The sequence below is a fragment of the Micromys minutus genome (genome assembly GCF_963924665.1).
Source record: "Micromys minutus genome assembly, chromosome: 14".
In the NCBI taxonomy this organism is placed as follows: domain Eukaryota; kingdom Metazoa; phylum Chordata; class Mammalia; order Rodentia; family Muridae; genus Micromys; species Micromys minutus.
The window spans coordinates 53124550-53150037 of NC_137983.1; the positions used below are offsets into that span (position 1 = coordinate 53124550).

Here is a 25488-nt window from a genome sequence, read left to right on the forward strand (position 1 = left end):
ACAACGCTTTCCCCATCTTGTGCCTCACTCCAGGCAAAACCAAACAACCAAACAACCAAGTCACCCAGTCCAAACACTGAGGGCCAGGCTGAAAGCCCAGCAGCCTGCCTGACATCTCCATGGCTGAGGATAAGAAGCTAAGCCGACACTAAAGTGTACCATGTGACAAGACCACCACCTGTCTGCTGCACTCTCACCTCACTGAGCTGACAACGCTTTGTCTAGTTAGCCAGAAATGTGCCGCTTCACTGCTGGTCGTGACATTCTCAACTTTTGTTTTTGTTTTTGTTTTTTTTTTTTTTAATTTTATAAAAAGTTTTTCCTGAGGACACAGTTATTGTTTTTCTTCTTGTGGACCTGGATGTCTGGTATTATGGTGTACATTCAATAAACTAGTCTTGCTTAACTGAAAAAAAGGAAAAAAAAAAACAAAAACCAAAAGCAGAAGAGGAGCAGCCAAGCTCCCAGAAGTCCCAGCAAGCAGAAGCATCTGTGTCTTCCTGGAGCAGCTCACCTTCAGCTTTGGAGCCATAGTCCACTGCGGAGCGGCACTGCCAGAGCCAGTGGGAACTCTTGTTTTTAGGACAACTCTTGCTATGTAGCCCATGCTAGCCTCAAAAAAATCTTGATTTTTCTGCCTTGGCCTCCCAGGTGCTGGGGTTTCCCGCATGCACACAGCCCGGCGGTGAGTGCCCAGCCTACAGAAACTGGCGCTGGAGGTGATGACCACCACAGTCCAGGGGCACACTGCAGTGACAGCAAACGACTCCTGCACAAGTGCCAGGCGGGGGTTGAAGCTCCGGGGTATGGCATGGAGCCAGGAACAGGCATCTCTAAATAGGGAGCTGCCACTCTGGCACCACAGCCACCCAGAAGACCTTACCAATGACCTCGGGTTTCTGAGTCTTCCCATAGATATCTGCTCTGTCGTCTATCTATGAAGGCTCCCTTGGAACAACTGTAGTGACCAGCCCTCCTAGGGGCAAACCAAGCCGCATCTACTTTCCACTAAGAACTCTACACACCAGAGAAAAGACAGTTGAAAGTGAAGCAGCAACTTCTACTAGAGTGGTATGTGGAAGCTGGCCAGTTCTTGAGACAGGCTCACTGAGAGCATTTCCCAGGCCCTACCTAATGCCCCCACCATTAGTCCCTATGGTGGGGATGAACAGAAAAGAGTCTCTCACACTCTCTCCTACAACCAACTCCCAAATGTTCTCCAAGAAATGGTGACAAACCAAAACACTAAAGCAAAGTTTACTAACAGGTTAAATGATCAGGTTACAAGCCCAGTGTTTTAGGATGTTCTACCCCTTAAAGAAGATCTTAGCACACAGCACCTAGCTGAACCTCCCTTGGGCAGAACAGAACACGAAAGCCCAGGGAAGCAATGTGCTTTGCAGGGGACTATGCAGTCAGTGAGAGACAGACTTAAGTTGCACATTTCACTCCAGAAGTGAACACACAGAGACGAACAGCCATGACATGGTACCACATATAGTGCATACACACTTGAGTCAAAGGTATCCTGAAAACAATTTTCACATCCACCACAAACAACAACTAAAATCAATTTAGCTGTGCTTACCTGATAGATGAAACCACTCATCCTGGGGCTGGCAGACAACATGAGCAGAAGGTTTGGAAAGAGCAGGAGGTACCGCTCATTTTTCTCCTAATAGAAAAAGAACTTGTTCACAAATGTGTGCACAAATCTTTTTATGAGACCCCCCATGGGACCTCAGACCTTATTTTCTACTTGAGATTTCTACCAAACTACATGGGCAATGTTAGATGCCAGTGTTAGATGTCACCAGAATATAACCAAGTCCACATTAAACCTTAGCAAAGTCGGAGAACTATAACCAGAAAGAATAACCACAAACCACTAGGGTTTCAAAACACAAAGTAACTAAATGATTCAAGAGCCCTGAGCTTACTAGCTCTTTGTAAGACTTAAAAAAAAAAAAAGTTTATTTAACCAGGTGTGATGGCCACAAGCCTTTAACCCCAAAACTTGGGAAACAAAGGCTGGCAGATCTCTGTGTATTCCATGTCTGTGGTCTATATATTTAGTTCTAAGATAGTAAGAGCTATCTATGTACCAGAGACCCTCTGGGGGGGGGGGGGGAGAGAGAGAGAGAGAGAGAGGAGGAAGGAAGGAAGGAAGGAAGGAAGGAAGGAAGGAAGGAAGGAAGGAAGGAAAAGAAAATGTAAAAGTTCAGTATGGTATATTTCTTTGAATTGCTTATATGTGTGAATGTCTTTCTGAATGTATGCCTGTCTACCACATATGAACAGAGGCCAAACATACTACAAGAAATTGTGGGGTCCCCCTGGAACTACAGTTACAAATGTGTGTGCTGGTAATCAACCAGGTCTTTGGAAAGAACATCTGGTGTTCATAACCACTGAGCCCTCTCTCCATCCCTGTGCGGAGTATCTTTAACTACCACTTGGTAACTGTATGTGTATGGCCCAGAAAAAAGAACTCAGAACATTCTAATGAGGGATGGGGATGGGTAGATACATCAAGCTACAAGAAAAGTAGATTAATGGCAAAATGTTAACTAAACATTGCTCTTGTTTATCTGATAAACCTTTTCCAGCCTACATTAAAATAGTTCTTGTATATTAAAAATCATTTGCTTCAAAGTAACAAAAGTCAAAGACAACACACACATCTAAGGGACGGAAGTCCAGAGATTCTGAAGGACAGAGAGGGGCTAGTTTTCCAGCATAAGCCCCTGCCTTCAGATGTGGGTAAGTGAACAGCTTCCCAAGCAATTCTTCACAACACCGCATCCACTCAAAGGCTGGCAGGGATGAGGAGGGTGTATATCCTAAGAAGCTGCTGAAACATCCTGCCATGCTCTCTTGGAGGCACACAGGCTGTTGAGTGCCAGCAGACCTCTTTCTAGGGCATGGCAGCTCTGGCTCTCTTTGGAGTAATATGACCACTGTTACGGAGACTTAGCACTTTGGGAAATGTTGCATAGTTATCTTACTACAAAACCTATAAATCACTTAATAAGGGGTTCTAATGGCTCTGTGGTTTAAGAATACTGGCTGTTCTTCCAGAGGACTCAAGTTTAATTCCCAGCACTCACATAACAGCTCACAACTGTCTGTAACTCTGTTTCCAGGGAGCCCAGACATCCTCTTCTGGTCTCTGTGGGCACTGCATGAACCTTGTACAAAAACATGCACGCAGAAAAACACCCACACACATAAAAAGCATTTGATTAAAGAACACATTCTGAAAGATTGAAGTGTTAGAGGTCAGTGTGATAAAAGAACAAGACGATTTTTCCAATAGTATCTACACTATAACTTATGGGCAAATTCTGTTTCTTCTTCAGTCATTGGGTGGATGGGAACTGGCAACAAGCCCATGTGCTGTGAATTTTCTACCCGGACCAAACTCTCCATGTTTGTCAGGGATGAGAAGTGGACCACAAGTGCGAGGCTCCCACATACACAGCAGCACATTCCATTCCTCTAGACCTGGAAGACCAAATCTTAGGGGTGGGAAAGAGCCATGGCATGAAGGTGGGCCTCCGTACCTCGCTTCCTACACACTGAATCGTGACTTGGGACATGTACGTGACACTGCCCAGTGTCTGTATGCTGTCCCCCTCCCAGCTCCTGATGGGCTCTGTCAGGATCTGCAGCTCCAGCTCTTTCCTTTTTCGTACTTCTTGACACTGAGCCTGTGGGACACAGAACACATGTGTTAAGAGACAGAAGCTTCCAGAGCCTTGCTTTACCACCCTGCTTCTGCTTATACAATTATGTTGTTCTATACCAGTCAAATGTCTGCTTAACTATAAGGAGTAAATAAAGTCAAGCCAAGAAGGCAACACGTGCTCCCGCTCTAGCACCCTAAGTTTTACAGGCTGTTCTGTTAGTCTCAGGACAAGCAGCATACAATAAAGCTCCATCAGGACCTGCCAGCAGAGAGGCCTGAGAGGAGGAAGGAGTGAGCTGGGCAACAGCTGGTGTCCTGCATGTCACTGAAGCACCCTGGACCCGGAGGCAAGGAGTCAAGCGTGTTCACAGCATCTGCAGCATGAACTGCACCGTGCCCTTTGGAATTTCAATCACCTCAGTTCTGGCTCTGGTGCCCACAGTGCACTCAAGTGGGAGAATTTCCTGGGCACTGCTGTGCACGTCCTTACCATCTCAATAAGCACTGCACTTAGTCTCTTGTTTACTGTGCATCTTTCCAGCGGGGGCTAACCCAACATGCATTGGTCATGAGAATGTCAGAGAAAATGCCATAAACTTAACCACTTACTGAAAGGTTTTTGAAGGCAGTCATAGATTTTTGAATATCTTGTCTATCAGGATGATAATCCTTTGGATAAAGAAAGGGAAGATTAACTCTCGCATCAAAAACACCCTGGAGACTTTTTGCTACTCTTTAGCCATTAGCTTCTCAGCATGAGGCCTGGTTATCTTTTAAGGGATTATGGTGCCAGAAGACTTGAGGAAAATTAATTTAGAACAAAATTCCAAGAAGGGTCACCAAGCCACACTGTTTGGTAAATAAAGCCTCATGAGAACATGGCCACATGAGTGCTTAAACCGCCTCTGACAACTCCACCCTAGAAGGCAGAGCTGAGCTGAGCAGTTGTGAAAGTGTCTACAGACACACCTAAGCCTAAGAACAAGAACCGGAGACCTGTCAGATCTGCAAGCTGCCAACCCACACAACACGTTCCCACTATCACTCAGCCTTTGGTCCTACTGCCTGTAACTAAAAGCTGCAAGGACACTCAGCTCTACTTGACACTACACTCTGCAGTTTTCTGGAGCCCTTGGTGGGTAGATGGGCACACAAGAAAGTAAAAAGACAGATCTTTCTCCTAGGGCTAGAGGAGAAAACCTTCATACTTAACAAAGTCTCCCTGAAAACCGATACGCTGCAAACTCTAGACAAGCACTAGGTTTCACAGACACAAGGGGCCTGACAAAGATGGCTCAAGGCCTCGGATTAGGGAGCAGCTGCACCTCCATGTGCCTCTCCAGCTCCTTCAGCAGTGTGGGATACTTGTCCAGGCGCATGAAGGGCTTGCTCAGTCCAGTGGTCAGCACCAGGATCCCAGGGCTGCTGGCACCTTTTGTTTCCATGAACTCTCCCAGGTCCTCACTGGGCAGCAGGGGGGTGGGGGGAGGAGGGAGAGAGAAAAGGCTCCAGTTAGAAACACAGAGCAGAGCAGAGCTGTTTCACACCCAGTTTCTTCTAAGACAAAATGGCCTACTGCAATGGCTACAGCAAATATGCTGGTTACCATACAATGCGAAAGGAATCCAAAATCACTCTCCCCACAAGGCATGTCTTTACTCTGGGCATGCTGGCTTCATGGAGACCATTACAAACTCTCAGAGTCTCCAGAGAGCAGGCGGGTAAGAGCCGCAATTAGCTGTCCCTGAGCCACAGAGGCCTGTGAGGACCCCCTTACTCTGATGTGAGACACATGCCCAAGAGCTGGCGAGCTGACCATGTTCTCTGGGAGCAGCAGCAGCATACAGAGCAGCCCAGTACAACAGGGCCAGGTACACAGGCATGGGAAAGATGTCACAGCATCACACCATCTCATCCACACACAAGGCAGACTGGGGTCAGAAACATGCCCAGCACTTCCAGTATTATCTTCAGCACTCCACTCCCTTCCCGCAGCCATCCTCACTATTCAGCTGATGTTTTCTATGACAAGTTTCAAGTGATAACTATTTCCCAGCATCCTTCATTTCTGCTGAACATCTTTTCTTACAGTTCACAACTGGGTTTGTTTTAGGTTTTGAGTCCTGCTAAAACTGCTCTCTCCACCCCCATCCACTCACTCTAAAGCACTGTGGGGTGACTGAGAAAAACACCCCCTTGCTAACTTCCTCTGAATGAGCACAGCCCAACACCACCTTTGTAACAGAGGCTTCCCTTTCCGGGATCCACAGGCAGGGAAAATGGGTCCTAGTCATTATGGTAGTCCAGGTTCACTAAAATGTCACAACTTACTCACTGCAGGGAACTACAGTACCCCATGCTCAGAACTCCTAATGAGATGAAATTTAAAGGAGCCAAAGTAACTGCCTGGGATCTGAACAGTGTTCTTCTGGTGTCAGAAAAGCAAAAGTAACAAACCAGTGAAAAACGTGTTCTTACAGATAACTTATAAAAGCCATACTGAACATGGTGCCCACAGACAGACCTACAAATGGTGACTGGTAACAATGTACAAAGGGACATCCACCGTCAGGGGCACAGCACTTCTGACACCTAAGAATCCAGAACAAAACCAAACCCAGGGTAGTCCCATCAATAAACTACACCCAGCTTGCAAAAGCAACGCTTTCAGGCTTAAACAACCTTACTTAGAAACTCAAGAACTAGGCTCAGACATCAAAACAGAATCTAATGAGCAGACTCAGTGTGGCAGCGGAATGGGCATCAGAGCTTCAGGACAGCAGCAAGACTGACAGCCCAGCATCTCAGGAGAGAAAGCTGCTGAAGGAAGTGATCAGGCACAGGGAACTCACGGCTCAAATCACCAACTTACGCCTCAGGAGAGGGATAGGATCTGTGGGAGGCTGAGAGAAAACCCTCACAGCTCAGGGACTTCAGAAGAGCACACAGACACCACATCCTGCTGTATCCGCTGGCTCAGAAGGATTCTCCTCTTTATGGCTCAGGATCCCACACCAAGTTGCTCCTGGCTTTCAGAGCAGGTCCTAAAGTCCTCACTCCACATTTAAACATGCCACGTTGAGTGGGCAACCCGGACACTCCCCACATAATAGCTCATCTGAGCTTCCCCCTGGTTATTTTGAGAAGTGCTTGCCTTTCAGACACGACTCAAACAGTCACTGAAGTAATAGCAGAGTGGAGGTGAGCGGCACTGAGCACAGGCATTTCCTCAGCGCTGCTGCTTCCCACACAAGTTAGACAGGCTCTGCCCAGGACTGCCCATCCTGCCATTCCTGTTCTCACTCCACCCTGTAGGGCCAGGCACTCTCTCCACAATGGTGGGGGGGGGTGGTGGTATTGGAACAGAACATAGCACTTGCTCTTTAGCTCCCTCTTCATTACATACCTAAAGAGTATTTAGAGACACAAACAGTATCTGTATGAGTCAAGCTGAAGTGTAGCTGCATGAAGCTTCATGCTAGAGAGGGAGAGGCTGGCCCATCCCGACCTCGGGTAGAAAGAAGGACCACAGTACTTCCCTCTGATTGTGAAGCCCTCCAGCCCCCTTCCCTACACAGTGGTCCAAAATTCCAGCCTCCACCCAGAACTGTAGAAGTTTGACAGGTGAGGACACTGTGGTTCTCAAAAATCTGAGTACACCAAGGAGCAGGAAATGTTTGCAGCCACTTACTTTTCTTACCAAAGCCAGACAAAATAATGAACCTTCCTACGTCTGCCCTTCGGTGAGTGACCAGCACATGCATGGTGCACTAATGCCTTCATGACCCTATGAACAGGGAATGGCCACTCCAGCCTCTAGGCAGGCAGGCAGGGCAGACTCCACGGTATTTACTTGTGTTTCAGTAGTTTTACATCAAAATGTTCAGGTAAGAATATGTTAACGCTACTTAAATAAAAAGCACAATGACGTGTATCTTGATGCTGGTGAATACTTTTCCATTAATAGCTTTGAATAAACTGAACTGCTGTTTATAAATGAAGCCACATAATTTTTTCCAATAGTAATAAATTGTCGTGTTAATAAAAAATGCTGTGCCTCTTGTAGCATCAGAAACCATTCTGAGCTTGCCTGACATTTGCCCAGTCACCTGGCACAATGCCAGTTCTCAAGTCCCAGCATGCATTAGAAGGGGTCTCCCTGAAAATGCCTCAGACAACCCAGCAATTTCTTTCCCGACTCAAAGGGAATGGCTGGCAGCACACAAAGCAAGCAAAATCCTGCACACTGGTTTCTGCTTGGGGTTGAGAGGCTCAAGCTAATGGCGTGCAAGTGAGCGCTCTGCCTTCAGGGCTCTGCCTGGCACACCGGCCCCACTCTGAAGCGGTGACCTCCGAAGCAGATGCCAGCTCCCTCCAGGCTCTCACCAAAGAAAAGGCCTCAGATTAAAGGTCAGAGGATCCTCTTTTGTTCTGCCCCCCCCCTTTTTTGCTTGTATTGTGGGGGTGGGGGGGAGGTTAGGGAGATACATGTCTACATGTCTGCTATGGGCACACATGAACAAGCCAGGGAAGGATTTTGGGCATCCTGCTCTACCTGACATAACCCATGACACAAGGTCTCTCATTGAACTAAAGAGTCTAACAGCCAGCATGTTCTGGCAATCCGGTCTTTGCCACTCAGAGATGGCTTACACGTGCCCCTCATTTCTAGGGTTCTAGGTCCAAACTTAAGATTCTATGCTGCACAGAGGGACTGTTACCCAATGAGCCATCCTTCCAGCATATAGTGACTTGAATGAAAACAGTCTCCACAGGATCATAGAGAGTAGCATTATTGAAGGAACTCTGTGTGTAGGGGTAAGGGGAGCTCGGCTTTGAGGTTTCAGAAGCTCCAGTCCAGACCCAGGGCCATTCTCTCTCTCCTGATGCCCGAGGACCCAGATGTCACAGCTACCTCCTCAACACCAAGCTTGTCTGTGTGCTGCCATGGTGGCGATGAGTAAGCCCCGGACTGTGACCTGGCCCCAGTTAGAGGTTTTCCTTTGTAGGAGACACGGCCTCAGTACCCTTTTCTTTCACAACCACATGGACCACCTCTTGACAGATGTTCAAGCACTCATTCTGAGGAAAATAAACATTATCCTTGCTATGTTTGAACATGCTCCACCTCCCTTCCCTTCTGTCCCAGATGGCTGGGCAACAAACCTGTGCTCTGTGAGGACGCTCACAGCAGATGGGTGGTTGGCACAGTAAGCGAGGTACAGGGTCCTCATCTGCGGCATCAGGCTCAGGAAGCAGCCGCCGACTCTCTGCTGGGCTTCAGGAGACCTGTAGGAAGGAGAGGCACGATCAGACAGGAAGAAGCCAGTTTGTGGCAGGTGCTCTGTGATCTTTTCTGCCCGGCCTCCACACCTTTCTGACCCTGCCACTCCTGTAGGCTGACAGGTTCTTTCCACAGTATCCTGATGGCTAGGTTTAATATGCCACAGTGACTGACCAATCTAGCCAAATCCATGTTCTCTGTGTGGTGAGGAAAAAAAGTCCTGAGGCCTCACACACTGCACAGCAAACACGCTGTGTACGGAAGTTTCCTGCCCTGTAGTACTGAGGGTGGCACATGAATGAGTAGTAAAGATGCATCTCACTGCAGGGCGGAGCCAGGAGCAGCTCCTCCCACTCACAGGCATTGGCAATGGCTCAGGAGTCTAAAGTTTAAAGGAACGGTCAACTAGAAGCCACTGTGGAGATGGAGAGTGCACAGCAGCAGTGAGACACAAGTGGGGCCATATTCCAGGGTCACTGGGAGCCTGAGGTGCGCTGCCTATCTCCCACAAGTGTAGGCTTGGGGTAGGACACCATGCTACAGACAGGCTGAAAGGATACCCCCACCTTCCTGTACCCCAGAAATGCACATTCACCAGATTCCTAGCACATTTGTGACCCAGGACTGGGACACAGGCCATGGGCAGAGATAACATGCATTAGGCACACTTAAGGCTCTGAGATCAATCCCCTGCAGTGCAAATAAAACACAACATAAAGCAGTGATGGGAAAATACAGTAGACAGTAGAAGCATGGAGTCCTAGAAACCAAGAGTAGAAAGCAGTGTACACGACCAAGGTATGTATACTGCTGTATACCACACCAAAGTTCCAAAATGGAAAAGACACAAGCACAGGCAAACCAAAGAAAAGCCTGGGCAGAATGGCCAAGGAAAAGGTCAGTGTCCGTACAGGAACTGGTTCCCACACTTCATGGGAAAGCCCTAACCCAGACAGCACAGCGTGTAAGAGCGAGCAACAGCACTGGAATCTGGAGCTAGCTTCACAGAGGGCTGAGCAGCTCAAGGCTCCCTCAGTACTACACAGACAGCATGGTGACATTACAGTGGCACAATTCTACCCACTGAAGCCCAGACCTCTGTTGTCTAGGCAGACACCAGAGCACATACCCCTTTAGAAACAGTCAAACAGGAAGGCAACAGGCCTGACCCACAAATGGGCCCTGGAAAGAAGACTGGGCCTGCCACCAGTGAGGGTATCGTCTTTGCTCTGCTGCCCTCATGAGCCAAACCCAGGTCCAGTACAGCAATAAGCACTCTTAACTACTGAGGCATTTCTCTAGCCTCGGGTATGTATCTATGTATGTTATGTGTGTATGTATGTATGTATTTATTTATGTATGTATGTATGTATGTATGCATGCATGCATGCATGCATGCATGTATGTATGTATGTATGTATGTATGTATGTACGGATGGATGGATGGATATGGATATCTTAATTGTCTTTCCTGCAAGGGAGGCAGTGTATTTTTAGAAAACATTATGCTCTCTGACAGGCCCTGGCTCTTTATGTGGATGGTGGAGAGCAGCAGGCATGTTTTTAATCTTTCATTAGCCTCACATCAGTTATTTGGAGGAGGTTGAGCTGTACCATAGAACCATCAGATGTGCCTGAGAAGGTTTGGTTCCCAGTACCCACATAGAGGCTCACAAACCTCTGTAATTCCAGTTTCAGAGGCTCCAATGCCCTCTTCTGAACTCCACTGACACCAAGCATACACCTAGAACACATACATACATGAAAGCAAAACACTCATACACATAAATAAAATCTCCATTTTTTAACAAAATAAAAACCTAAAATAATAACCTGAGTTTTATTTACACTCATTAGATCACTTAAAATTCATTCCCTCTCTGCCTTCATTGACTCAATGGCTAGACACCTGCCTGACAAGAGAAAAACAAGGAGGAAAGAGAAACAGGTGGGAAGCTCCTAGCTCAACAGACTCTTCCTGCCAACAATGTCTGGGAGCAGAGGTGACACCCAGTGGTGACAGCCTGCAGACAGAGGTAGCACAGAAAGCATAGGCCTGAACCACAGCCGCCTACAGAGGGTCTGAGAGAGCACACAGACTCCACACAGGCTCCACTCAACACAACAGGCTGGGGGAGGGGTGGCTCTAAAACACAACAACCCTGCTGTGTTCCTCCGAGAGGTTGTTTCTACTGTCACTCTGCCTTAGGCCACACTCCAGGCCCAGACAGCAGACTTGACACCCTGCCTCAAGACAAAATCAGCTCAAAACTGGGCTTGGGATCTCACCCCAAATCTCTGCCTTGCCTTCGTAAGGTAACAGCACCATGATTTTTCTGTAACCTGATGCTGCACACCTATGATCCCACTCACAAAGACAGCAAGGCAGGAGGAACATGAGCAGAGATAAGAGATAGCCTTGGCTACAGAGACTCAGCTCTGGCTTGGTACCCTATCAAGATCTGGTCTCCATTTTGGGTTTCGTTTGTTTGTTTTTAAGTTTTATATATAAAATGGGTGTTTTGCTGCCACATACACCTGTGTACATCATGGCTGCCTGTAGAGGCCAAAGCTGGGAACAGAACCCAGGTCCTCAGCAAGAACAGGCAATGTGATTAACTCCAGGCCCTTGTCTCAGAATTTAAGCAAACCTCAGCAGCCAGTACTCTGCAAGAAGGGGAGCTGGTGAGCTGAGGCGACATTAACTATTAGGGCTCCAGTCATTACCACACAGAGCACTTCAGCTCAGTAACATTATCCTCATCATTCCCAAAGTGAACAATTTTTGAGGTTAACAATTTAACAGAATGTTAAGTTGTTTTCATAATAAAATACAAAGACATTCTAAAGCTTCTATACATCTTATTTGAAACTTAAGACAAAATGAATATTCTCAGAATGTATTTGAAAATGTTTTCACACTTGTGCACATATCTGTGTTGTGCACACACCACAGCCCCTGTGGAGAGATCAGAGGTCTCTTGTGTAGGTAGGTCCTGGGGACAGACCTTCCTATCAAGTCTTGGTGGCAAGCAGCTTTACCCACCTAGTCATCTCTCTGGTCCCAGAACTGTTTATAGAAGTAACTGACAAGCCACGGTTAACGTCCCCAGCCCAGTGCTGCTGGTACTGAAGGAAAACCTCTTCATGCCATCTAACAGAAATACAGTGAGTCCCAAGAAAGGAATCCTATCAACTGCAACAATGTGTTACAGGAAAGCTTACAGCCAAACACATTCTGAACATTCAACCACCAGAACAGAAGCAGCTCTAGAGTCTCGGGAGGTGGGGATGGGCTATCATCTCAGGATCAATGGACACTCCCCACTGTGGGGAGGGAGGGAAAGAGGGAAGGAGGCAGGCCATTGGCTTTGCATTCTAGTCCACTACTCTGTCCCCAATTTTATCTTAAATCCCACCTCTCAATAGGTCGTTTAAAGGATTTGATGAATTAACACACCTAAAAATTGAGATTACTGCCTGGAACATGTTAGGAACTCAGTAAACAAAGGACATATATGAAAAGTAACCCTGTGGTTACTTCTACAAGCCCAAGGCATGCTATCCATACATGGCTATTTGCAGACCAGAGTAACACAGCGCTAGAAGACCACACTGGAAAAAGTCACCCTCCACAGTGCACAGCATGTAAACAGCTCAGTCACAGGTTGGTAGGTTGGTCACCTCTGCCTCTGACCAGGTGGCACCTTCCCTCCTCTGTCGTCAGCTTAAACCCTTGCTCTCTCCTGATGTCTTCTCAGGCTAAACAATGTGTCATCAAACCCAGCCAGACTAATTTACAGCTTTTATTACAAAATTACCTAAAGAAAAAAAAAAAAAACCTAGCTTTTATCTTCAGACCTATTAATTCTAAAATTTAACACTTTAAATGTTAAACTTGATGCTTTTGATGCCAACTAAACACGTGTGTATTTGGAAGCTCTCAGACGTTTACTTACTTCGTACATTCTTCTAGGGACTGCACAAGCACTTGCTGGAAGGAAGATATTTCTTCTAGATTTCCCATTAAATATGAAGTGTTTGTTGTACTCAACCTAAGGCCAAGAAAAACCAAAGTAGAAGTCTGTCAGTGGTCTGACATCAATCCTGACTTCCTACCATAAAATATCACTGAGGGCACTATTCTGGTGAACACGATGCTATGTCTGCAGCAAGTGGGCACTCTGACCTCCACCCACCACCTCAGCCTCCTCCCTCCTCACCAAACACAAGTACAGACTGAGGAGGACCAGCCAGCAGGCAGTCAACACACACATTCTGCCCAACTTACTTCTCGCTGGCCTGCAGTGGCCGCAGGTAGGTTGAGAGCACAGACTGCAGCTCCTTAGAATACTCGTGTTCTGTTTCCAGGATGTTCTGTAGCACCTGTGGTGAGGAATGAGCCGTCACTCTGGCAGGTTATAAACTAGCAAGTCCGTCTCCATCCGTCACGTCACACTTTGTGGCTGACATGCAATACTAACGCACTTACTGGCGTTGCTCTTCTGTGGTTATTACTCACTAACCCTAGATGATGAACTATGAAGACCAGAGCTCTGACTGTGTCTTACCGACAACAGGCATGCCTAGGTTTTGTGAAAGCACATTCCATCCTTGGACAAGCAAGGCCAGGTCTACTTAAATTACAAAGGACAGACTGTAGACAGTATCAAAGCACCAATGGGCAGTGTGGTACAGAAAAAGCAACCACCAAGTACTGCACACAAAAATCACCCAGCTAGTCTAAGAGCGGGAAACTAACCTACAATGACAGGCAGAGGGGAGTGGAGAACAGAGTGACTCTGAACTCTATACACACTTGCTGAGGCTCGCTGAACTAGAAAAAAAACTATTCATTCTTACATGCAGCTGAGCATCCCTAAGCAAAACAGCCCAAACCCAAAGTGATCAAGAGTCTTCAGCTTTTTGAGCACTACTATGAGGCTTTGGGGTTTACACTTTGGACCACTTCAGAGTTTGAGTTTAGGAATGTCCAACTAATGAGGTGATGTGCAAACATCCCCAACTCCAGAATCCAACTAAAGTCTGGTTCCAGGCCCTGGGGTAATGGACACTTAACCTGCGTGTAAGACATCCCAATTTAAAACATAAACTTTATCCTTGCCTAAATCTAAGAATCTGAAATAACCCTATGGGAAACACAGACTTTCCTTAGTGTAATATCCCCACACAACATTCGTTGAAGATAAAAGGCCTAGAAAAGCCAAAAAACTTTAAATAGACATTCTTCTCAAGAACAGCGGAGTAAGTATAAACTAACTGTAAAATTTTCAAAGTTCCAAGCAGATGAACTTAAAGAAATGCTTCCCACCAGAAGCCACCAATACCATAGGCACCCGATCAAGCAGGACAGAGGTATGGACTTCCTAAAGGCCAAGAGCCACAAGCACTGGCATACAAACAACAGATACCTGTCACTACCGTAGGGCACAGTAGTCTTTAATCCCTGGAAACCATGTCCTTTATCTGGGCCTGGTGCCCACACCCATCGTCTCAGCCACTTAGAAGGCTTCGGCATGATAATTACAAATTTAAGGGTTGCCCTACCTCTGAGGCAAGTTCAAAGCTAGCATGAGTAACAGTGGGCAAACAGCATATACTGTTCCCAAATAAGTGTGTGTGGGGGGTGGTAGAGAAATGGGGGGAGCAAGAAGTAGGAACACAGTTCCTCGTAGCCCAAGTCCCTGAAATTAAGTCCCAGGACGCCTCCTAACCCACTCCCATACACACAAAGCTTCCTTCTCAGAGCAGTTAAATCCTTCCATGGTCAACACCTGTCGAACTGCAGAGCCAAAAAGTGACAGTGCGTTGCTCTGTCACTGGCCCCCTAAAGGGCAGAACTCCGAGCTCTACAAACAGGGCCCCACCCACTGAGGGAAGTCCCTTCTCAGCCCTTTCCACCCCACCCTCTGGACAGCCAGGGCTGTTTTAACTAGGTCACACAGTGTGCGCTTTCTGAGCACTTCCTGAATGCACGTACTTGTTGCCTCACAAAGCCCACACATGCCTTGTAACTCATCACAGAACACAAGGGCTGGTCAAGATGGCAGCCTTCACGTTCTGACCATGACTTTGAGGAGCTGACTTGAGCTGAACTTCACATGCACTGTCGAACTGCTCTTCAGTCCGGTGCTGTCTCCGCAGACTCTAAGGATCCCTAAGTAGATGAAGCGTCACAAGCAGCTTACACACTCAACCCCAAATGAAACACGACAGGCTCTGTCTCCTCAGATGCCCAACTCTGGCTTCCTCCTGAATAGACCTATTCATGGAGAGAGCTTGGGAGACAGCCAGGAGCGGGAGGGGCCATGCAGGGAGTTCATTCCTTTGAGGGGAAATCTAGATGGTGCACCCAAACTGACAATGTCCTGCTATGACACTCACTAAACCCAGTGCCAAAGGCCTGGTGACAGGAGCACACTGCAGATACTGCTCCAGAGACAGTCACGTAAACCAGATGCAGTTCTCAGAAAGTTACAGAACAGGAGGTCTGAAGAAAAAAAGAATCATCCCAGGATGCAGAAGGGAAAGTCTACACCAATGCTGCAGCACAGGGAGGAGGGAGGGACGGCTGGAGACCTGAGCGGGACACACCCTCCAAACCTACCATTCCCAAGGTGCTGAGCAAAGGAAGAACACTGCTAGAGTCCTGGTCAGACCCCAGCACACGGCCCTCCTCGGCCACAGCCTGAACTCAGCTGTGCAAACGCAAACCAAGGCTTCCCAAGGGAATGCCACAAAGCTACCCATGGCCCCAAGAAGCAAGCTCACCCTGCCGCTCTGCTCCAGCTACTGACCACATACTACTTTCGACACTCCCCAGAAGACACGGCAAGATACACTGGTGTGTGCACAGGAACACACGGCCACATACCCACTCACCCATCTGCAACAACGGCACCAACCCCCCCATCCAGGAGCCTTATGTGCTTTTTGACCTAGGTAGCCTCGTCACCCTACCTGGCCTGAGTCTGCCAGTCACTAGCCTCACCTCTCCTCCTCTTTGCGCCTCAGGCACATGCTGGCTGCTGCAGGACCCCATGGACCTCACCCCAGTGGAAACAGCTCCATCACACCATGCCTGGGAACCCAGAATATAGCAGTGTTCGGGGGGATGCAGACTTTGTGACCCACAGTGCTGAAGAAAGCCAAAGGAAAAACCCCAGGCGGCATGGCTGGCTCTGAGTCACGAGACACAGCTATCCAGTCATACAACAGTGCCACCCAGGAGGGCGGGCACCCTCGGCAGCCACACAAATGTCCCTAAGACCTTCCGCCTTGAAACAAACCAACTCCCACACTGTGCAGACACAGACACAGAGAGGCGGTTAAAGGAACACTGGCATCTCAAACTTGAGATGTCCTGTGTGTCCTTTAAAAAGAACTAATCTACAGGGCAGGAGGTGTAGCTCAGTGACAGAAGGCCTCCTAGCAGGCATGAGGCCCTGGGCTCCCTTCTCAGAAACATCTATAAAATAACTAACATATAAGAACACAAGGCCTTATCAGCTCATTGCTTTAAGATCCTCCCAAAGAGCACCATAAACTAAACCCAAATGTTCACAGTACAAGCCTAGTGTACGCACAAGGGCCAGTGAAACGGCACATCTGTCCTGTCCTAAACAATCTCCATTCTGCCAACCACCCCACCACACGCCACCATGGAGTTCAGTCTTTTGTGTGTTTGTATGAGTGTGCATGTGTGCACATTCGTGAGTTTTCCTCAATCACTTTCCATTTTAGACTTTTGAGATCGGGAAGGAACCCGGAACTCAGTCAGGGAGACTAGCTCATCAGTGAGCTCTAGGGAGCAACTGTCTCACCTCCCTGGCACTCACCTGGCTTCTCCATGGATGCTGGGATCCAAACTCAGGGGCTCATGCTTCCACAGAATTTTCTTGCCTTTAATAACCTCTTGACATCTAGACCAGCTTAACTGTCAGACAAGCGTGCTTTAGCATCCACACTGCTGGTCCAGTCTTTCTGAATTTTCAAAATGGAAATTGCCAAGTTGGACTCTAGTCACAACTCAGTGTTTGACAAGTAGTCTGTGTGCTCTGTGAGCAAGAAAGTGGTAGAGATATAAGTGTTCCACTGGCTCTGTGATTCTCGGGAACAGCAGAGATCCCACTCTGACATTACTGATTGACCAGCGTGGTGAGGGCTAATCCAACTGTCATCTTGACAGAATGTAGCATCACCTGGGGGATGAGCTTCTGCCCACTGTGGGGGGTACCAATCCCTAAACTGTGATCCTGGGCAGTATGTGAAGGGAAAATGAGTAAGCGCAGCACTCATTACTCTTTCCTGACTGAGAGCACAAGAGGACTAGCTTCTCTACCTCTGCTTCTGGACTCCCCATCATGATGGGCTGTGTGACCTGACACTGAGCCAAAATACACCCTTCCTTAAGATGCTGTTGTCCGGCGGTTTACCACAAGAACAGGAAAAGAAACTGAGACAATATCTTGATCTGCACTTGCCTTTAATAACCTCCTGACATTTAGAACCCACTTAACTGACAGACAGGTGTGTTTCAGTATCTACCTTTTAAAGCAAATAGTTTTACTACAGTATTCCTAACTCAGGACTCACTAGGTTTGGGAGAGACATTTCTTCCAAATGTTAAAGTTTGACCAGATAAAGGGCAGAGAGTTACAACTCAGAGATTACAGTACTGGCTGCCCTTCCAGAGAACCTGGGTTCAGTTCCCAGCACCCATCACAATTGTCTGTAACTGTGGTTCAAGGGAATTCAACACCCTCACACAGACATACTCACAGGCAAAAAAACAATGCTCATTAAACATAAATAAATTATTTTAAATAAGGAAAACAACACTTTAAAAAAGATTTACCAGATAAAGTGGGTCCAAAGAATCCATGTCAATAGAGTAGTATTCAGGGACACACCCACTTACACCCACACCTCCTCTGAGCGGCTCAGTCAGGCAAAATTTATGTGTACTCAGGCGCAGCTGTACTCCAACCCCGGCTAAGCAGCTTATTGGCTATCGCTAGACACCCGGCCTCCTGCTCCTTCTTTTACACAAAGGAATCTTCCTGGGTTATGAGCATTCTGAGTTAGGTAGTAGGAAACGCTGCCCACCCATCACCTGACAGACACAGCTACCAACACTATCACTCCAGGCTTCTCTGTGAGGGACTTTTTAAGTCAGGAGGTCTCTGGCATTCCCTGGGGTTAGGTTAACTCACTCACTACCTCACTCACCATCCATGCTGGGCTCCTGCTGCCACCTGAAACTGCAACCTGTGTCATCCTGGCCCACGTAACACAAGCAATCACAAAGAAACAGCAGGAAGAAAATTTGTTGGAGGAGCTGGCAGGTGTCCCACTTCCACAGAAACTGCCTAGGACATAAGAAGCGAGGCACTCCCAGGAGAGCCAGGAAATCACGCTGTAGGTCTCCCAAAGCTCACCTGTCAGACTCTCAAGGTCACAGAATGAGATTGTCCTTCACTGCCTCGCTTCTGAATGTTCTGTCCCCACTAAGGATTAGGAGGTACGGCCTTGTTGAAGAAGGTATAGCACTGGGGGGCAGGGAGGCTTTGAGGTTCCAAAAACCATGCCAGTTAGTATGAGCCTTCCCCCATTTCCCCCACTTCCCCTCTCCACCTCTCATTCCCCCACTTCCTCTCCCTCCCTCCCTCCCCCCCTGAGTGCCGTGCTTGTCTGGCTGCCTGCCTGCCACTGTGCTCCTCACCGTGATGATCGCAGACAGACTCTAGCCCCTGGAACTGGGAACCCAGTAAAGAGTTCCCTTTGGAAGTTGCTTTGGTCATGTGTCTTTTCAAAGAAACAGAAATGTAACTAGAGATGTGGGACATAAAAGAAATCTTAAAGTGAAAGACAAAAGAGCAGATAAAGCAACACCTGGGTTAGCAGTGTCTGCACCAGCCTCTTTCTTTTTTAGCCCATGGAGGCTGCAAGGAGCAGAGGATAAGCCCAATGCCACTCAGGAACACAGCACAGAAGTGTCTTGCAGCTTCCAATAATGTATGTCTGCTTTGGACACTGGCACAGTTACTGACTCAGTCAGCACTAAGTATGTCGAGAGAAAACCACCCTGTATTCTTTCCACACTAGACTTCACAGTTACTGTCTTTAGCAACACAATGTGCTCAGAAGGAAAGCCTGCTAAGTGAGCAGACTCCATTGATGGATGCAAACACATTCAAGACTGGCAAGGGTCTCCGAGTAGGACATCCAAGTCCTTACTGGATCCTAATGGGAAAAAAATGCCTGTCATCATGCTATGGGTGGAGCCAGTGGGCTCACTATCAGGATACATCAAGTTCAGACAAAGTAGGTCTCATCACAGGACACCTGCTTGCAAACAGAACAGTTCAGTGGCATCTCTGCACTTTGTTTCAGCGTTTCTAAATGTGCTGCCTGGTACCATGGAAAGCTCCACGAGTCTTCAGCAGGTACCCAAAGGCTAATGGCAGACTCTCTTCACAGTTCACGGCCAATGTCAATCATCATGTCAATCGACATCACACTGCAAGTCAAGCCATGGCTCTGACAGCCAGAAGCTCATCTCCAACCATCCATGGCTAAACAACAAGGACAATTAGAGCCAGAACATGTACCCCTTCCACTGAACCACACCATCAGCACCTTAGCTAGAGCTGAGTGCACGCCACAGTGACAAGTGTCAGGTGCAGGAACCTGACCTGACAGCTGACAGCACTTATGACACGTCAGAGTTCAGCCCAGGCAGCTGACGGCTAGCAAAACCAGAGCAGAACCAAGGGCACCATATCACAAATAAGACCTGGCTTTACTGATTAGGGACTCTAGAGCTATCGTCCTCAACCCTTTCACCAAGTTCCTCACACTGTGGTGACCCAACCATAAAATGATTTTGTTGCTACTTCATAACTGTCATTTTGCTACTGTTATGAACTGAAATGTAAATGTCTGTGTTTTCCACTGGTCTTAGGTGAACCCTCTCTGTAAGGGTCACAACTCACAAACTGAGAACTACTGGTCTAGGTGATGCCTCTAACTCCACGTACACTGATACAGACACAATGATCTCAAGAAAGACAAGAGCATTTGAAACAAACCAGAACCTATAAAACTAAAGGATATCTAATCCATTTCAACCAGTCCTACAGGCACCTGGAGTATGTAAGGATTTTAAATCAGGCACTACACCTTTTTAAGCCTTACTTTTAAACACTCAGTAGTCATAGCACCAGACTGTGACAAGAGGTGGGAATCTCGGCTCCCTAGACACGCCTTCAAGGCAGCAGAGCTGTGCGTGTGCACCGGTCACAGCGTCATTGGTATAGGATATGCAAGGCGCTGTCTGCATTACTCACCACATTGTAATAGCTCTTGTTGATGGCAGTTGTATCGAACCCTTTGGGAGGGCTCTTCAAGGTCCCTGATTTGGGTGACACAGGCTTCTCTGCAATTAAAACATAGAAGAACACTGTATTAGTCAAAGCCAAGGTAACAATCACAGCAGGTCTGCATGCCAAAGCCTCACCTAAAAGCCAACTCGAGAAGGTGAAGGAAGGGCCTTGCACAGCCACTGAGGAGCAGACCACTTCTCACGATGGAAAGCAAGGTCACACAGGGCCAGGAGCCCAGCCAGTTACTGAACCCCTTCACCCACCCCTTTCTCCAGGTTGGGATGGAAGCATCTTAGAAATTACTCTTGGCAGAGCCAGGAAAAGTTCAGCTTCACGGGGTCATAAATATAAAATGTGCCCCAAACAGTTAGAAAAATGTAAGCAGGTATATAAGGGTCTCAAAACACCAAGACCCACAGCTCTGGGAATTCCACACGCTAAAACAGTGGTAAGTGAAAGGCTTCTAATAACCAACACATATGCAGAAACACAGAGGGAAGAAAAGATACACTCAGCAAGAAACTCCACCTGGGCTGGCAGCACTCTAAGTGGTCTACACTCAGGATCCTGCCACCTGCCACCATCCACAGACTCCCCACTCTATTGGGAGAAGGCCTGTAAGCATCAGTGTTTCATGTCATCCATTTGTCTGTATCTACCAGGGCTTCCGTGCGCATGTCCCTTACTTGCTCTGTGAGATGGGTGGGTCTACCTGCCACTGTTTCTATTGGGGGAAGGGGTGAATCCACTGGTCTCAGGGATGATGGTCTGTGGTAGATGTCTGCCTGTTGTTGGCTCTGAGGGGTAGCTAGATGGTACACGCAATCTAACACTGGCTCTGGGGTCCATCCCACTATAACTGACTCTCCAGGTCAGGGGGGAGACACACAGCCACATTTTTACCCCAGAAACTCAGATTAGTGCCTCCCTGTAATAATCCTGCTGTGTGAATTCTGGTCACTGAGCAGAGGGATTCTTTCCCTCTGGGTGTGAGGAGGCAGCTGTCCTGTCTCTCTATGGCTCTCTTACTCTCTGTTCACATTTCCTCCCACTGCCATCTCATAGCACCAGGGTCTCAAGACTATTTTCATACCCAACATTCCCAGGCTACAGGTCCTAAAAGCAACCGCCTGTCTGGTACCTTCCGTATCTTTTCAACCACAACATAACCCAAATACCCAAAGAGAACTCACAAGCTTTAACCTTGGGCTCCCCAACACGGGACTGCTTGCCTAAACATTCATGCAGTACCTCATTGTCAAGTTTTCCCAAAGAGCTGAAAGAAATAACATATTCTTTCTAGTTGAAGGAGCTCTGCCTATAGGATGGAGAAACCAGTCATTCCCTAAGTGTAAGTAAACAAAGAGGAACCCCAGTGCTTCTGGCTGAGACCCATTCTTTCCACATGCAGATTCAGAGGACTGGGAATTTCAGCTGTGAGACACTTGGTATCTATGTAGCAGTAATTTAAGTCTGGAAAACCTGGAGTCTGGACGAGGTATGAAGTGGTAAAGTGTGACCTCTGACCCTGACCCTTGAAGAAAGCACACCCGTGAGCTCATGGACCAGCACAGGAGCTCAAAGTAACAGCAAAGCAAAAAATCTCTAAATTCTCTTCTCTCTTCTTTTAGTTACACCCCAGAAGGCATTACCTAGTCAATAAAATTCAGTATTTACTACGAGAACCAATAGAAAGTTTTTCATAATGAAGTTTCAGACTATAACAGCAACAAACAAGAACCAGAAAGAGTAGAACAGCTGTCTTCCCCCTTTGAGGACTGCAACAGAGCACAGGGTAGATGGGAAGACTGTGACCATGTGCCCCAACACATCTTACTAACAGCTCTCAAAGGCCATGAGCCGCTTCTATGAAGCCCCAATGGCCAGAGAGACTACAGCCAACCTCACAAAGCCTTTGCTAAAAGCAAGCAAGTCTACAGAAAGAGGGCCCAAGAGCCACTCCTCACTCCACAGAAGTGTCTGCACATTCAATATCATCAGCACAGATGTAGGTGTGAAAGGACTCGGAGGGAGAGTCCCAAAGGTAGAGTTCACAGCACTCCTGGGGAAGGGAGGGGCAGACAATAAGCAAAGCAGGACCTTTAATGACAGCAATCATGACAGCCTTCATGCTTCCACCAACTGACCCAGAGACTGCAAGGACGGACACTGAGCCACAACACATATGGATGTAATCACCTTAAAGCAGCTGAGCAAGCATAAAACTCCACATAAAAGTGGGCCTCTGAGCACTCGGCCATTGATGTGTGTTCTCAGCAGCCCACATCAGCCCTTAGGATGGTCATTTGTGGCCACAAGCACAACATGATGCTGACTACACATGACCAGTGCCTCCACATTCACTCAGCAACAGTAAACCCAATACCACTGGTCCCCAGAACCTCCTGTCTCCTCCTCCCTTCTCTCTTGAACTGAGGGAAATGTGTGTGTTAACCACACACACTGCCTGTATGGATAAAACACAGTAGAAATTCATACATATTACACATCTGAAAACGGTGTACATAAAAGCTGCCTAACAAGTACAACCTTCCGTACCACTGCACACACCAGAAGCTACAAACTTATACCCTGACAACCAAAGATTCTTACAGACTCCTGAAAGTCCCGCACTACAAAATTTGTCAACCTGACACAGGTTAAAGCCATCTGGAAAGAAAAGTTCTCATTAAAGAAACTGCTTCCATCCACTGAGTAAGCAAACCCTCCGTGGCCTCTTCTTCAGCTCTTGCCTCCAGGTTCCTGCCCTGTGTGAGATCCTGCCTTAAGTTCTCTCTAATGGACAATGGTTAGAATGCATACACAATAGTCCTTTACCTCCCAAGTCACTTTTGGTCATGCTTTTTATCAGTATGATGGTATCTGTGTTCAAAGAGAAACTACTGAAAACAAGCCAGGTGTGGGCCAAGTCTCACCATGAGGGAGACAGACAGTGGCAGTCTATTTCCCAGAGAGGCACAATAGCAGAGGGAAAGGGAGAAAACTGCTTTCAGAAGCAGCCTTTGGCTTTTTTGTTTGCACAAAAGCTGTAAATCAAACCAAAACAGGATACAAAAGAAAAAGGTCGACCAAGGAAATGGACTCGAGCTTTTGTTTGGTGAGGAATGGCCCTCAGAAGCTCAGTCTGGGGTACTCTGGAACTGACAGCTTTGTACTCAGAACACTAACAGCAACTATAAATTACAAAAGGAATCCAATCCCACAATTACAACACCAAATAAACTACTGGAAAATACAATACCAAAATGTGACTGTCTAACTCTTGGATTCAACTGCTGGCTACAAAGACGTTGTTGAAATGGATTTTTATAATGTGTTTTCACACCATTCTGCCTGAACTACCAATATTTAGAATCAGACTGGCTTAACTTTCCTTACAATCAACTCACAGTAAGAAAATACTGTAAGCAGGAACTATACCCAAAAGAGGCTACTCTCCTGTCTCACCGTCAAGTAGAGGATTCAGCATAAAACTAATATGCAAAATTGGTATTTCTTATATTTAAAAAAAAGGGGGGGGGGGATGCCCTGTAGGTCTCAGTTTGGCACAAAAACTAAGAATTCAACTTACCTCCCTGAAAACCAGTACTCCTAAAGAGGGTAAGCTGAGGATCAAAGCCAGCAGCCGTAAATGTTAGGAATGTGCTCCGGCACTAAGCCACATCCCCATCCCCAATATATATCTTGGAGACCAGAGTAGTCTGGGCACACTTTAAACTGGCACAGTCACAAACTCAAATAAGATGTAAGCAAGGACTGAGGGTGGAGTAAAGGAGTTGGCACTTACACACACACTGGTTCTTCCTGAAGCATCCTCTTTCCCCCACACTCCCCACACACAGTGTAACAGCAACCCTACATGCAAGGCACACTCTACGGCATGCTGCCAAGAGACAGCACTAAATTTATATCTATGTGAAAATATTTCCAGAAGACATGTGAAGAGGACTCTGAGACCTCAGTGCCCACCTAGTGGCATTTCTCATTCTAGGTGAACTACAAATCCTGCAAGAAGTATCTGAGAAGTAAAAATGTCACGAGCCACTCCTGCTACAGCAATTCAAACTAGAGGCCGCAGAAACAGCCACATGACTTAGACAAACCAGACTGACTAACCACCTCTCCTGAGCAGGTCTCTCTTCCCAAAGGACCTACTTACAGCATGAGGAACACTCTCCTAAAAGCCCTGCCTATGGTATCTTTTCACTTGGTTTGCATTTTAACAAGAAAATCTAAATGTAAAAGAAACCAGGTCTCGCACTCGCACACATACACACGTGCACACGCACACGCGTGCTGTACATTCCTTGAAAATGAGTAGCCATCTTTCCCTGGCTGCTTCTTGACATACGCAGGGATCCACTATTCGAGAATAACCAAGGAATACTTGTATCAGAAAGGACAGTACTGAATCTCATCAACAAATCTTGGAAGTCCAGGACTTTCCCGGCCTTGCACTGATGACAAGTGCACATTAAACCACTAGCCCCAGAGAGCTCTCAATTCCAAGACACAAATTACAGCTAAGCAGCAGTGAGAGTGGGCTAAAGCTGCTATCCACCCAAAAGATCTGTCATGAACAAAGAGTCAAAAACAGGAAACAGGAAAATCAACACATTTTCATAGGAAAAATGGCAGAAATTACCTGCCCGTGACTAACTGGTTAAAAAAAGCAATGGCAATAATAAGACACATCCTGGCCCGGGCCATCAGAAGTCACCAGTTATAACATAATACAGATGACAACAAAAACAAGCAGATGGGTGGCTACAGAGGTACAAGCCTGTGAACCTAGTGACTCAAAAGGCTGAGGCAGGAGAATCACTTGATCTCAGCTCCAAGATTACCTGGACATCATTTAACAGACCCAAGAGGTTTTTCTTATGAAAACATCTGGGTAACGTCATGATCTAATGCAAAGCCAGTTTATAATTATGGGGGCCTTTCTTTATCCAGCATCCCAAGACACAGGAGAGGATGAAGTCCATTCCACTGAACTCAAGACACTATCCAAGACCAGACACTTTTTCTGCACTTAATGGAGAGCAGGCACTCAAGATGAGAACGCTCACATCCTTTGGCTC

General features: G+C 47.1%; 1 protein-coding gene across 3 annotated transcripts in view; it reads right to left on the reverse strand.

Moving 5' to 3' along the window:
• Nucleotides 1-25488, reverse strand: part of ARHGEF7 (Rho guanine nucleotide exchange factor 7) — a gene marked incomplete at its 5' end in the record, with an annotated part of 99824 nt that overhangs the window by 20728 nt on the left and 53608 nt on the right. For all 3 annotated transcript variants that reach the window (XM_080928490.1, XM_080928489.1, XM_080928491.1), the window contains 8 exons: nucleotides 1589-1675; nucleotides 3567-3713; nucleotides 4301-4360; nucleotides 5017-5155; nucleotides 8858-8980; nucleotides 12935-13030; nucleotides 13267-13361; nucleotides 20348-20436. In XM_080928490.1, the coding sequence (XP_080784616.1) occupies nucleotides 1589-1675; nucleotides 3567-3713; nucleotides 4301-4360; nucleotides 5017-5155; nucleotides 8858-8980; nucleotides 12935-13030; nucleotides 13267-13361; nucleotides 20348-20436 (836 nt within the window). The remainder of the gene's footprint in view (nucleotides 1-1588; nucleotides 1676-3566; nucleotides 3714-4300; nucleotides 4361-5016; nucleotides 5156-8857; nucleotides 8981-12934; nucleotides 13031-13266; nucleotides 13362-20347; nucleotides 20437-25488) is intronic.